The 13013-nt window shown below is 35.9% G+C and overlaps 1 protein-coding gene across 1 annotated transcript in view; it reads right to left on the reverse strand.

Annotated features, from left to right (window-relative positions):
• Positions 1-13013, reverse strand: part of ODAD2 (outer dynein arm docking complex subunit 2) — a 74283-nt gene that overhangs the window by 42996 nt on the left and 18274 nt on the right. Inside the window, 5 exon segments of the mRNA XM_077781269.1 lie at positions 2816-2970; positions 3460-3570; positions 5792-6016; positions 6174-6383; positions 6667-6813. Coding sequence (XP_077637395.1) covers positions 2816-2970; positions 3460-3570; positions 5792-6016; positions 6174-6383; positions 6667-6813 — 848 coding nt within the window.

Genomic DNA, 13013 nt, shown 5'->3' on the forward strand with positions numbered 1-13013 from the left:
CCCCATTCTTTGTAGAACCTTTGATACTGAGAATAAAAGTAGTTTTTTTAAAATCTTGACAGTCCTATCCTAAAAAGAGCTGTGTGCTAGACCTCAAAAGTTTGTCTTTCAGAACAGGGTTGTTTCCTTGGTGCTGGAATAATTTTCTTAGGTTTTTTTTTTTTTTTTTTTTTATCATGTTCAAAACTTAGAGGATTCTTAACACTTAACAAATACTGCATCTTCCTTTTATATATTTTCTGATACACCCTGACAGTTCTATGTCGTATATCAAGCTAGATTTAACCTGCATACAATCTAATTATCAGAGAAAATGTCTCTGAGGGTACTGATTTCTCATTTGTGCTTTCCTCCCAGCCCCTAGCTTCTAGGAATGTCTACTTGAGCTACAAAAACTATTTTCCAGGAATCAGTTGCTCATGTGGCTTTTCTTTTATACAAAAAAATATTAGTATTTATGAGATTTTTATGGCAGAACTATATGTTTCAATAAAATTAATCTTTCCAAGATAGATTATCAGCATAATAATTAAAGTAACTGAAAAATGAGAAACTTGTTTTTCATCATCCAAACATTTGCTTAAAGAGAAATTTTCCTTTCCTTGTTCACTGCAATTTGGAAATATCCCTACAATTCCTTTTTTCAAGAGTAAACATCAACAGAATGAAAAAAAGAGCAATAAAGTAAGCAAATACTTTTAAAAAACAACAAAACAAAACTGATTTTTGCTGGCATTTCATGCTCCACAGATGGAATGATGTGAGCTGGCTCTGCTGCGGGCAGGCTGCTCTCAGACAGAGCTGGTGGCTTGGACCATCTCGTGTCCAGGAGCAGTGGGGCCGCTCCCACGCCAGCTGCACCTGGAGCTGCACAGGCACGGGCACAGGCATGGGCACAGGTATAAGCACAGGTACAGGCAGGGGCATGGATACAGGCACAGACACAGACACGGGCACAGGCACCTGCCCCAGCTCACGGCTGAGTCAGCACAACATCTCAGCCATGACCTCCAGGTACAGGAAATACTCTGGAGCACCTCAGAGATAATTTAAGTGCCCCTGCAGGAGCCAGCAGGGTTTGTTCGTTCTAGCTTCATGCCAGACTCAGGCTCATCCCTCAAGATCTGCTTAGGTGTTTTCATATTATCCTCACTCCCTTTTCTCTAGGGCCCTCCTGTCTTGAGTTTGGACAGGGTTTACTGCTTCAGACTCGGCACTACGTAACACGTGAATTCGGCTGGAGCTGCGCCGGGCTAGTAACCTTTGTGGAGCATCAAGCACTTGCCAAAGATATGTGAGTAGCCCAACAAAAATCTGTTTGCAGTTGGACAGAGTTATTGGCTACAGCTATACTAATAAATAAAACAGGCTAGGACTCATTCTCTAGCCCTGAGGACAAGAAGCACAACATAACATCCATATGGCTAAAATCTCTTATCCTCACAATGCAGGGTGGCCTCACCTATTCTGCCTAATGGGAACAATCTGTTGCCTGCACCGTTCCCAAGGAGTGTCTGGGCATTGTCTGGGAGAGCATTTGCTGGCAAACTGTGTAAAGGACTGTGCTGGCAGTTAAACAGTATGGATAATCCTAACATAGAGCCTGAAACCTCAAAGGTTTGGCCCTGTTTAGTTTACTAGTACAGAGAGAGCCATTCAGTCTGTCTCATCACTGACTGATCCAAAATCAGGATACCTCCGCACAAACCCAAAGTCCATAGAAAAGTATACATCCATACAAAAAGTTAGGTTACTGCACACTTAAGAATGTGAAAAAGCAGTAGGATGGCAGTAGAGCACATAAAGACCATAGGTCTGTATAACAACAGTTTGGGAACTCATTTAGAACAGTAAAAAGCCAGAATGTAACACCTGGAAATCTTGCTAATTTTTACCCAGTCTTTATCTATCATATGTGCTTATCCAGCAAGGTACACTAAATTAGGGCAGCAGGAAGATGTTACCTCTTACTAATACTCTTTCTAACCTTTCTACATGCTCTACAAACAGAGCAGCATAATTTCAGCACAAAACCTTGCACATATGTAGGGAAGCCAGCTTCCTTTTTTTAGGTAAAGCGCATTAATTTGTTACATTAATTTTATTTAGATGAGAGGGTAAAGTGTTCTCAATCATTAAGCTGCTCCATGGACGGGGAAAAGCAACAACTCCTACTGTCACATTCTCAAATAATTACTCAGAACCTTGGTACTGAGAGGTTGCTGGTACCCACAGTAGAACTCTCATCAGTTAATTCCACTCATTTAAAAGCTGAGTCTCCAGACTAAGCTACTTTTCTGAGCCCCTTCTCTACTCAAAAAGAAAGGCAGCTAGGCTAACTATCCTAGACTCTAGTATATTTCTAATATGAATTAGATATCTACCCTACAATAAGATGATTTGGTCTCTCTCTCTTGATGTAAGACATTAAAGTTAGGTGCACTAAGTACTCTCTCTACCATGCAGCAGTGATTTCGGCTTGTAAACTACATACAGGAGCAGGAATATCAGATATGGCCATGTGTCAAATGTTTACTATGTGCTAGTACACCTCCAGACTCAGAGTTCTATAGCTTAACTAGAGGCACCACTTGTCTCCATTGACTGTTAAGACTCTAGGAACTTAACACTGTTTCCACTCTACCCTGATGCGGTCAGGTGGCAATTTTTTAGTACTATAAAACCTACATTGAAAGTGCAGCTGATTACAAAGACTGATTTTGAAGAATTATGACATAACAGTTTTGAACACAATACAGGCCCATAAAATCAAAACATGATAATAAAAGAAATGCTTGTAAAATTAAATTGTTACTTTAACACATTTTCTCTACTGATTGCACATTTCCAGATTGCTCCTGTCACAGCTGCCAAAAGTTGTTTGTTTTCACTGTTATCAAGCAGAACAGACAGTGGTTGTAGACCTTCATGTTTTCTAACCAGGTCACGTATTTCTTCATCTTCTGCAGACTATAAAAAATATACATATTAAACATAAATATTATGTAAAAGTATATAAGATTATCCTTCAAAAGCTAGCTGTATTACATTGTAACCGGTAAAGCTAATAGAGAAGAAAACATAAATATTGTATTCAAGTATCTCAATATGCAAACAACTCACTGAGAGAGTGACAGTAAACTGCTCCTGTATATGCAGCAGTGCTTATACTGTCACATTGTCCACTTTAGGGGCAAACAAACAAAAAAACCAAAGCAACTCTATGCACAGTATGCCTCACCACTCTCCACTGGTTACCTGTGCAACTTAATGCTTGTACACAAGAAGAGCAAGCAGGAACCTAATTATAATATTAAATATGGAGCTAAAATAGTCACAACATTTCTATAATTTTTTACACATTAAAGAAATAGTGAAATTAAGAAAATTTAAAACTGACAATGACATGAAAACAAAGGGCTAATCCTGGTTCTGATCTACTGATTATAGTAAAATTACCTTAAATATGGCACTTGCACAAAGCATCTGGAGCTCTTCATGTTCACTACTCAGATTTTTCACTAGGTTCTCAATCATGCCTTCTGTTCTTATTGCAAGTCTGTAACTTGGCTAAAAAGATAAACTGCATATTTTAAATCCTGCATATTAACAGTTAATAGGTCACAATAATAATACAATGCTACAATTACATGGTTTGATATTGAGAAGCCTTGTACTCCATGTAAGCACAAGTCATTATTGCCTTGAAAATAATACTGATGATCTCAGAGGTGAGCAAATAAAGACATTCTCTGCAGTGCTCTTCAAATCACCTGTAAAACGAGGTACTGCACTGCCTATCCTGTAACCACTTGGCTTATGAAGAGTGCAGAATATTCTGAAAATTGTCCAGACTCGCTGCTCAGACCCAAGAAAGCAAAAAATGCTTCAGAATGGGATCAAGAAGTACCCACTCACTTCATTGAGAACCAGCAGCCAAAACAACAGATCTATTCCTAAAACAAGGTTAGAAAAACGTGGTCTTAGAATTAACATTTTTTAGTGGTATTGTCATCCAAATTTTAACCCACAGGCATTGTAACGGAATAATTTTTTAAGTGGGGGAAACATCTGTGTAAGAAATGCATTGAGTGTTCCTTCCAAATTAGGCCATACAAGAAACCCTCAAAAATGACACCTTCTCAATACATACTTACTGAACCTAAAACCTGCCAGGTTTGTGTCTCATGGAACATGCATTAATTTGTGTAATTCAAGAAGCTAATTTTTAACAGAAAAAGTGTTTAATTACATAAAATCTCTTTAAAAATTATGGGGTTTGTGCCTCAAATTCACCAAGACAAATTGTGTATATTTTTTTCTCTGAAATGTAATACCTCAAGTTCAAATGAAGATACAGAATCATAAACAAATAGAATCATCTAGGTTGGAAAAGACCTTTTAGATCATTGTGTCCAACCATTATCCCAGCACTGCCAAGTCCACCACTAAACTACTTCCCTAAGTGCCACATCTGCACATCTCTTAAGTAACTCCAGGGATGGTGACTCAACCATTCCCTGGGCAGTCTTTTCCAGTACTTGACAACTGTTTTGGTGAAGACATTTTTTCCTAATATTCAATCTAAACTTCCTCTGATTCAACCTGAGGCAATTTCCTCAGATCCTATTGCTTGTTACCTGGGAGAAGAGAACAACCCTACCTGGCTCCAACTTTCAGGTAGCTGGAGCAAGTGGTCAGGTCCCCTCTGAGCCTCCTCTCCAGGCTAAACTCCCCCATCTCCCTCAGCTGCTCCTCAGCAGCCTTGTGCTCCAGACCCTTCCCCAGGTCCACTGCCCTTCTCTCGACATACTCCAGCACCCCAAGGTCCTTCCTCAATTGAGGGGCCCAGAACTGCACACAGGATTTGTGCAGTGCCTAGCACAGGATGATCACTGCCCTGGTCCTGCTGGCCACACTATTGCTGATACAGGTCAGGATGCCTTTGGCTTCTTGGCCACCTGGGCACAGGCTGGCTCATGTTCAGCCCTCCAGGTCTTGTCCTACCATGAGGTTTCCCAGCCACTCTTTTCCCAGCCGGTAGCACTGCAGGGGTTGCTGTGACCCTTGTGCAGGACCTGTCACTTGGCCTTGTTGAACCTCGTACCACTGGCCTTGGCACATGGATCCAGCCTGTCCAGACCCCTCTGCAGAGCCTTCCTGCCCACCAGCAGATTGACACTCCTACCCTTGGTGTCTCTGCAAACACTGAGCGTGTTGAGGGTGCCCACAATCCCCTCAAGCAGGTCATTCATAAAGATATTAAACAGAACTGTCCCACCAGTGTAATCCCTTACATGGTCATGGTAAAAAATAGTTGCATTCAAATTTAAAAACTGAATATGCTCTAAGTCGCAAAATGTGCCACAGAAATCTGTGGAAAAATCATATATATTCCTTTCTTCTATTTGCAATGGATCAGACCCAATACACAAGGACACTGTAAACCATTCTGCCCTGGATCTGCATTGCATTGGATCTTCTTGGCCACACCTGCAGGTTAGTTTTGTAAATTTAAATGCATTTTGTAACCAGAACACAGCACCTTAGGTTGCCAAATCTGTAAAGTATGATGAAAAAAATAAGAAAAAAAAGAAAGAGATTAAGGCTTTAATTTCACATTTTTTTCTTTCATATATTACTCCTAGCCTTTTAAATAAAAAATATGTGATTTTTACTCCAGTCCAAGTTGTGACCTTCTCATAAACCTGATTTAAGTATTGTAGAATATCCTTTTAGTGGCAAATTTCTTTAATGCTAAGAAATAACTTAGCTATATGTGTTTACTCACCTCTGAGGCACATTCTTGTAGTGTCCCCACTATTGGGATTAAGATGTTTGTGTGTGAGCACTTGAGCCATCTAGCTAGTAATGGAATGCCACCAGCTTTACGGATTGCTTTCTTGTTTTTGGTGCTTTTGCTGCAGCTCCAGAGTGCCAAAGCTGCACAGCGTGCTGTTTCACTGTCTTTGGCTTGGTATGATGATCCCACTGGAATGGATTCCAACAGCTCAACCTAAAAAAAATACCGATTTCTTAATATCTACAGGAAATTTTGACATCATGCTGCTTTCTAATTATGGTAAACACTACACTTGATCATGTTTACAACATACATTTTTTTCTACAAAAATACACATATGACAAGGGTACAAATTTTAATGTCTGCTTACCAGTCTCTTGATTCCTCCATGTTGCCTTACTGTCTTTCGTGCTTGTTTAAATCTGGCAACATTGGCAATTGTTTCAGCTGCTAAACATTTTAGATCAGTATCTGGAGAGTCCAGTATTTTCACCATGATCTCTAAGCCTCCAAAATCTGCAATTGCATGTCTGATGAATACATTTTGACTAATTTCCTTCAGGATTTTTAATGAACCAGTCTAAATAATGGGAAACGACAGAAGTTAAACATTATTTAGGTATACAAAAACATTAAAATTATTTTAAATGATGGGTTATTTAATTTTTTTCTTTATATTAAATCAGGAGAAAAGAAGGAATCTGCAAGTAAAAGACATAGATGTCTTTCTAAAAAAATCTGAAGAAAACAAGAAAATACAGAAATGAGAAATCAATTTTCTTTAAACTCTGTAACTCTGAAACTTGAAAAAATATTCTAATAAAAAAGGCATATTCATTGCTCTATTTGACCAAGCTCATTACCTGACATTTAATTTCTTCTGTATCAAGTAAATTAATTAACACTTCAAGACATCCAGTGTCTTTGATGGCCAGCTGACACGTTTCTTCAGACAGATTGAAATCCCTCATTGAACACAGTGCAATTACAGTAGCTGTTGGATCACCTCCCTAAATTAAAGCAAATAATTAACAAATACGTTAAGTGAACTTAATATAAAACTCAATCACTTCTAATCATGCTAGTAAAACTACTACTAAAGAAAAATGTTAGACTATTTTGACTCTATAGTGTTCAATAACACAAACACAGTAAGAAATTGAATTATTGATAAAGTCTGTAAATGGCATAAAGATTCAAATGAGTGAATAGCTTAGGTGGAAAATTACTAACATGGCTTGCTGTGAGTAGACCATATTGAATTTTTTTTAAAACACTCAAGTTCTATTGGATAGGGTAAGATAAGCCCTATTTCAGTCACTGCAACTAGACTTAAAGAAAAAAAAAATCAAAGAACACAACACAGACTGTTATGCCATATGACAGTGGATTCTTTTAAACCTATAATATAGGTTTACTGCCAATCAGGGATGAACCAACCTGCATGGAAATTAGGAGAGATGAGCTGTAGCTGCAACAGAAGCTGGAGTGAACATTGCCAGCTGGTACTAATGTGGAAGTTACAACTTAGAGTACCTAGTAAATCAAACTACAGCATCCACCTCCTGCATTCCAGGGAAGCTTTGGCTCCCATCCTGATCTGAGCTGTGCTGCCCAAGCCCATCTCTTTTAAATGCAAGTTTTGAATCTGTAAAGGGTTTTTGGTCAACCCTTCCCAGAGGAAAGTGTTCTGCTGAATTGTGGACATCATAATGAAACACAGAATATTACAAAAGAGAGTAATGATTGCTAATATAAAACAGGGAGATATAACAAAACCAGAACGTTTGAAGCATATTTCTTAAATGTAAACAGAAACAGTATGACATACACAGTATAAAAGGAATTTAAATTTAACATGCTCTTCAAGTTTGTATAAATGTAGTAAAGAATCACAAGTGAGAAAATACATCCAAAAAGAATGTGAGAGAACTACTTCATAAAGTTTCAGACCAGTAGTTTACATCAGAAAAAACACTTCTGCTGATCAATGAAGTATATATTCACAGGCTTCATAATTTTACCTACATTTCTTTTAACAACAGATACCGCAAAATTTCCCCACAAAAGTGGTTAAATGTAAAGGTAATTTTTAAACATGTGTAACATAGTGTCCTAGAGGAAGATGCCCCCGATTTTTTTTAAATTATTTTTTTTATCTTGACTTCAGCAGAATGAAATGTGTCTTGCTTTAATAACATACTTTCATCTACTTTGAAAAAATGCTCTAGAGTTTAAAATAATGTAACAATTTCTCAGTGTTTTCCTAGAGAAATCAGTTTATCCACACTTAAAAAATTCTTAATTATTTTCTAGATAATCACTACAATATGATTACAAAACTACAGAGAATATTCTGCAGCTCAAAAAATCTAACAGCTGTCCTTTTATGAAATCTGTGGCTTTTTAACAGATTAGACTTTGATATTTACTTTGCTTTGTCTGATAAAAAAAATGCAACTGGCGTTTTAAGAGAAAACTTGGTTATTTATTATTTTACATAACTGTAAGAAGTATATTGCAAACCTGAAAAGTGATGCCTCTCCTTCTGAGGACTGCTTCTCCGACAGTGAAACTGCATTTATACATAACATAGTAGTCCATGATTCCCTTATCTTACATGTATAATGGTTGGCATATGACACTGAATATGGACTAAGTTTTTAAAAAATAAACAACTTTTAATTTTATTACACTGAATAAAAAATACAACTGTGTATAATATATAAATATATGCATTTTATTTTTTCAGCTCTAAAAATGAACACACCACTTTCAAGTGTTTTAATGTAAAACCACAATAAAATATTTTTCATATGTGCTGAAGCATCAGTTCTACAAAATAAGAAATACTCCTGATGGTTTCAACAATTATTTTTTTGTTTCTTGAAGTTATTATTACAGTAAGTCTTGTAGTAGTTACAGCATAGATTTTAACATGCATGGAAATAGTTACCTCTCCATTAAGTTGACATAAAATCTGCATCATGTTGTTATACCATTTGAAATCTGATATGTTGGAAGCAAAATAGATTCTACTGGCAGATCAACAGTCAATTTTAAGGCTTGAAATTAAACACAGACTTATTTAAAAATGTGCCTTTCTTCCTATATATTAGTATAACATATATCCAAGAAAATAAACCAGTATCACTGTTACACTATCAGTAAAACATCTTCTTGCACTGAATGTGTAATGTCTCTGCTATTACTCAAGCTCACAAGTGAGAACTGAGAATTACAAAACTACTGAAAAGATCAAAAAAGAATGATAATAAAAGAAAAACACAGGCAAATACAGACACAACCCAAAGTACAGTTACCAAGGAACACACAAGTTCAAACCATCATTTTGTTTGACCTCTGTATAATCAAGAGGAAAAACCCTGTTAGTCAATGGCAACCTTTCAACAAATGGAACCAAGAAAGCAAACGCATTAATGGGTCTTTTTTTATGCATTAACCTTTACTATACTCTGCTAGTCATTACTTAATGTCTCTGACAGCAGAGTGAACGCTCTGGCTATGCTAAGGACATAACTAGTCAATAAGTACTGAGATAACAGATGTCTGAGAGAACTGGCTGATGCCATGACTAGTTTGCAGCACTGTAGGAAGAAATCTGTTGTTAGCAATGGAACACAACACTGATATTATCTATCAACATCACAGCCAAACAAAAAAAGCAAACTTTACAGAGAAACTTGTAACCAGATTTGTAACCTCTAAGATACAAGAAATCCACCTTCTTTGGTTTGGCACTGCTCAAATTTAAGTGCTACATTCATTTTAGGTATTCTAGTTCAAAAAAGATACTGAAAAAATTGATAAGGACCAGAGGATGTCAAAATCTCAAAATCATGATCTCCACAGACAAAAAAAAAAAAATTGAAGGAACTGTAACTGTTTACTCTGAAGAAGACAATAGGAAGGTAGTTTAAAGAACACCTTCAATGCCAATCATCTGCTCTCCAGGTCCAGACAAGAAATAATGGGATTTAACAGCATAAGGGTTAATCTATGCTTGCTTTAAAACACCCAAAAAAACCCCACAAACAAGCAAACAAACAAAAAAAACCCCAAAAAACAAAAATAACCACAAAAACATCAAAGACTCAACAAAACCAATTTTAATAGTAAGAAAATTTGATTTCTTGAATATATTGCTTACAGCAGTCATGAAATCTCCATGTCAGGAAAGAAAAGGTAGAGGAGTATTTGTCCAGAAGACACAAAAGATTAGTGCTGTTTTGGAGGCAAGCAGATGGAGCCAATGACTTCCTACATTCTGCTCTAGTCCTACTTTCTGTTATTTTCTACCTTGACATTTCATAAATAAGAAATGTTTTTTGATATTTACTTATTTTCTTAAAAAAAATAATTAACCCATAATAGATAATATGATCTTAGATATAGATAATAAAATATACAGGCTTAAATTTCAATAGCACATGTCCAATCCCAATTAAACCATTCCAAAGCTTTTATTTTTGAACTGATTATGTCAGTTCAGCAGGCTAGAAAAGAAAGATAGAAAATTTACTCTAGAGTCAACCTTTTAAACTGAAACCTAAAGGCATTATAGGAGTACAAGTAATAAAAGTATGAATAGGATTATAAAGAATATTATTCCAAAGGTGTTGCCCAATTTGTAGCAAAACATAAATATGTGAATGGAAATACAAAAACATTACAATCAAGTTAGAGTGCAGTTTTCCAAGAGAAAGCAAAATTAAATAAAATGAAAATTGTACAGTTTTTGGCACACAAATATCTCCATAAATACATAACCTATGTGAATAGCGTATTATTAATTTATTTTATTTGGTTTAGGATTTAGAGTAAACCTGAATGAATGCTACTAGAAAATGAAATATTGTTTTATTCTGCATGGCAATGTCAAAGACGATATTTAGACCAATAGCTGAAATTTATTTTGCCAGGGGAAAAGTGTATTTTCTCTATTGTATTAAGTAAATCCTGGATAGGTAGTTAACTGTGCATGTTTGTGATAACAAGCCTATGGCTGAGTAACAGGAAAACAAAATGCTGTTTGTGGGCAGTATTGTCATTCTTCTGTATAATACTCCGGTTTTGATTCTGAATATATATAATCTGAATGGAAATTACAATATACTTGACAAAATTAAGACCAAACATACCAAGTCAATATATTTTTAAAATATACTGAACAAACAAAATAGCATAATGTGATAGGTGAAAAATAGTGAGTCAAATTACTGTCATACCAGACTTTTAAAATTAAAATTAATTTATGGAACAAAAAAACTCATAGGAAAAAAAACATTGTTTAATTGGAATCCCAACCCAAAGCAATATTGTCATTTTTATAAAACAAGAAATCCAAAGCAAACAGTTAAGTATGAAACAGAATTCTTAGTTTAAAAGTTTGTGACTTTTTTATTTTCTGTTGAACTTTACTCTCATAAATCACAGAGCAAATTTTGTAATTTTCTGCTAGAAAATACTTTAACATCTAAATAAATTTTGATAAAGCATAATGAAAGACTGAGTACCACAGTATAAAATACATAATATGCTTGAGCAAGGCAATTTTTCTATGCTAGTGAATCTCTAAACATGCTGAGTTTTGTCATGGTTTAAATACTAGTTCCAATTTTTCATCTTAGTTTATAAAACATACAAGCTGCAACTTGTTAAGACATGGGTTATGGACAAGTATAACTGAGTTATGGAATAATTCCCTGACCCACTTCCTGAATCTTCTGGCATTCTTTAGCTCCAGGCTGGCAGTATGTAAACCTTATAGATTAATATAAGTAAAGCCAGTGGAAAATCACAGGCATCACAATACTTCAAAACATTCACACTGGGCTACAACAATGCACAGAAGCTGCACTGTTTTAGCTGCAGATTAATACCTTGACCCTGACCCTACACAGTGGCAAAAGTGACATATATGTCATGACCCAAATACAGTGAGTTTAAATTGTTGTATTTTATGAAATTGAAAATAAATGAGTTTCCAAACAAAATAATGTCTATTATTTTCTGCATGAACCAGGAGGTTTTGTTAGGCAAGCATTGATTCCCTCTTGGACGTGTATCCATTCTGTTAGCTTTACTCTTCTGATTCACAGAAATTGGATTCTACTACAGAGAGGCAAGAGTCTAACAGTTCATGTACAAACACATGAACTTTTACTTCCTTGGACTGGGAGTAACAGAATATTTTCCTAGTAACTTCTTAAACCTCAAACTTGGAAAGAAGTGAAATGGTGACCCCAAAACCACAGAAAACCTGGCCAAAATAATATATAATATCTTAACAGTGCAAGTTTATCTTCTACTTCATTGTGAATTTTTCAGTTTAGGAGTGTATTTCTTCCCCAGATGCATCTCAACAATTTTGTAAGGAAAATTTCTGAGGAAAATAAAGCATATATGTGTTTTAAAAGAACATGTAGTAATTAGAAGCAAATAGGATTGAATGAGAAGGGAAAATGGTCTAGGATTAAATTAAAAAAAAAAAAAAAAAAAACAAAAAAACCCTACACAAACAGCACTACTGTTAACAGTAATATAACATTGCAACCCCTGACTGGAGACTTTTACTATCCATAACACAGATGTGCTACTGATCTTGTGTGCCAGCGTCAGACCTGCCTAAGCAATTCTGACCTTGCCTAGTACTTGGCTCAGAAAGAGGATAAAAGCCTTAATGCTATTACAGCCATTTTAATTTTAGGTATCCAACTAATTTAGGAAACCAGTGGATGTGAATCTGAAAAGTTAATGAGGTTGAACTAGGAAGGACTGTTGCCTCTGCAGACTGCTGGGGAGCCTGCATACTGTTGAAGCTTCATAAGCACTGAACAGACAGAAGAGGCAGTGTCATTTGAAACTAGCCAAAAAAAATTTTGCAAGGAAAACAAAATTATAGCAATAGTTTATGAAAAACTAAGAGACAGGTGTTCTCTGGAGAAATAAAACAAACTTAGAAACGAGGCTTAGTGAGAGCATAGGAAAAACAAATATGGGTGAAGACATGGCTGAAGTACAGGCATGCTTCTGGAATAACAGTGTGTAGAGTGAACTGTGATTCAATTGAGCCTAGAGCAACGTGGAACACTTAAAAACAACACAGAATGTTCTTCTCACTACTTAAAACTCTTGCTACCTTTCAGACACAATCACATTCTAATTATTTAGGAAACATAACAATTTG

The sequence above is a fragment of the Lonchura striata genome, chromosome 1, assembly GCF_046129695.1.
Source record: "Lonchura striata isolate bLonStr1 chromosome 1, bLonStr1.mat, whole genome shotgun sequence".
In the NCBI taxonomy this organism is placed as follows: Eukaryota; Metazoa; Chordata; class Aves; order Passeriformes; family Estrildidae; genus Lonchura; species Lonchura striata.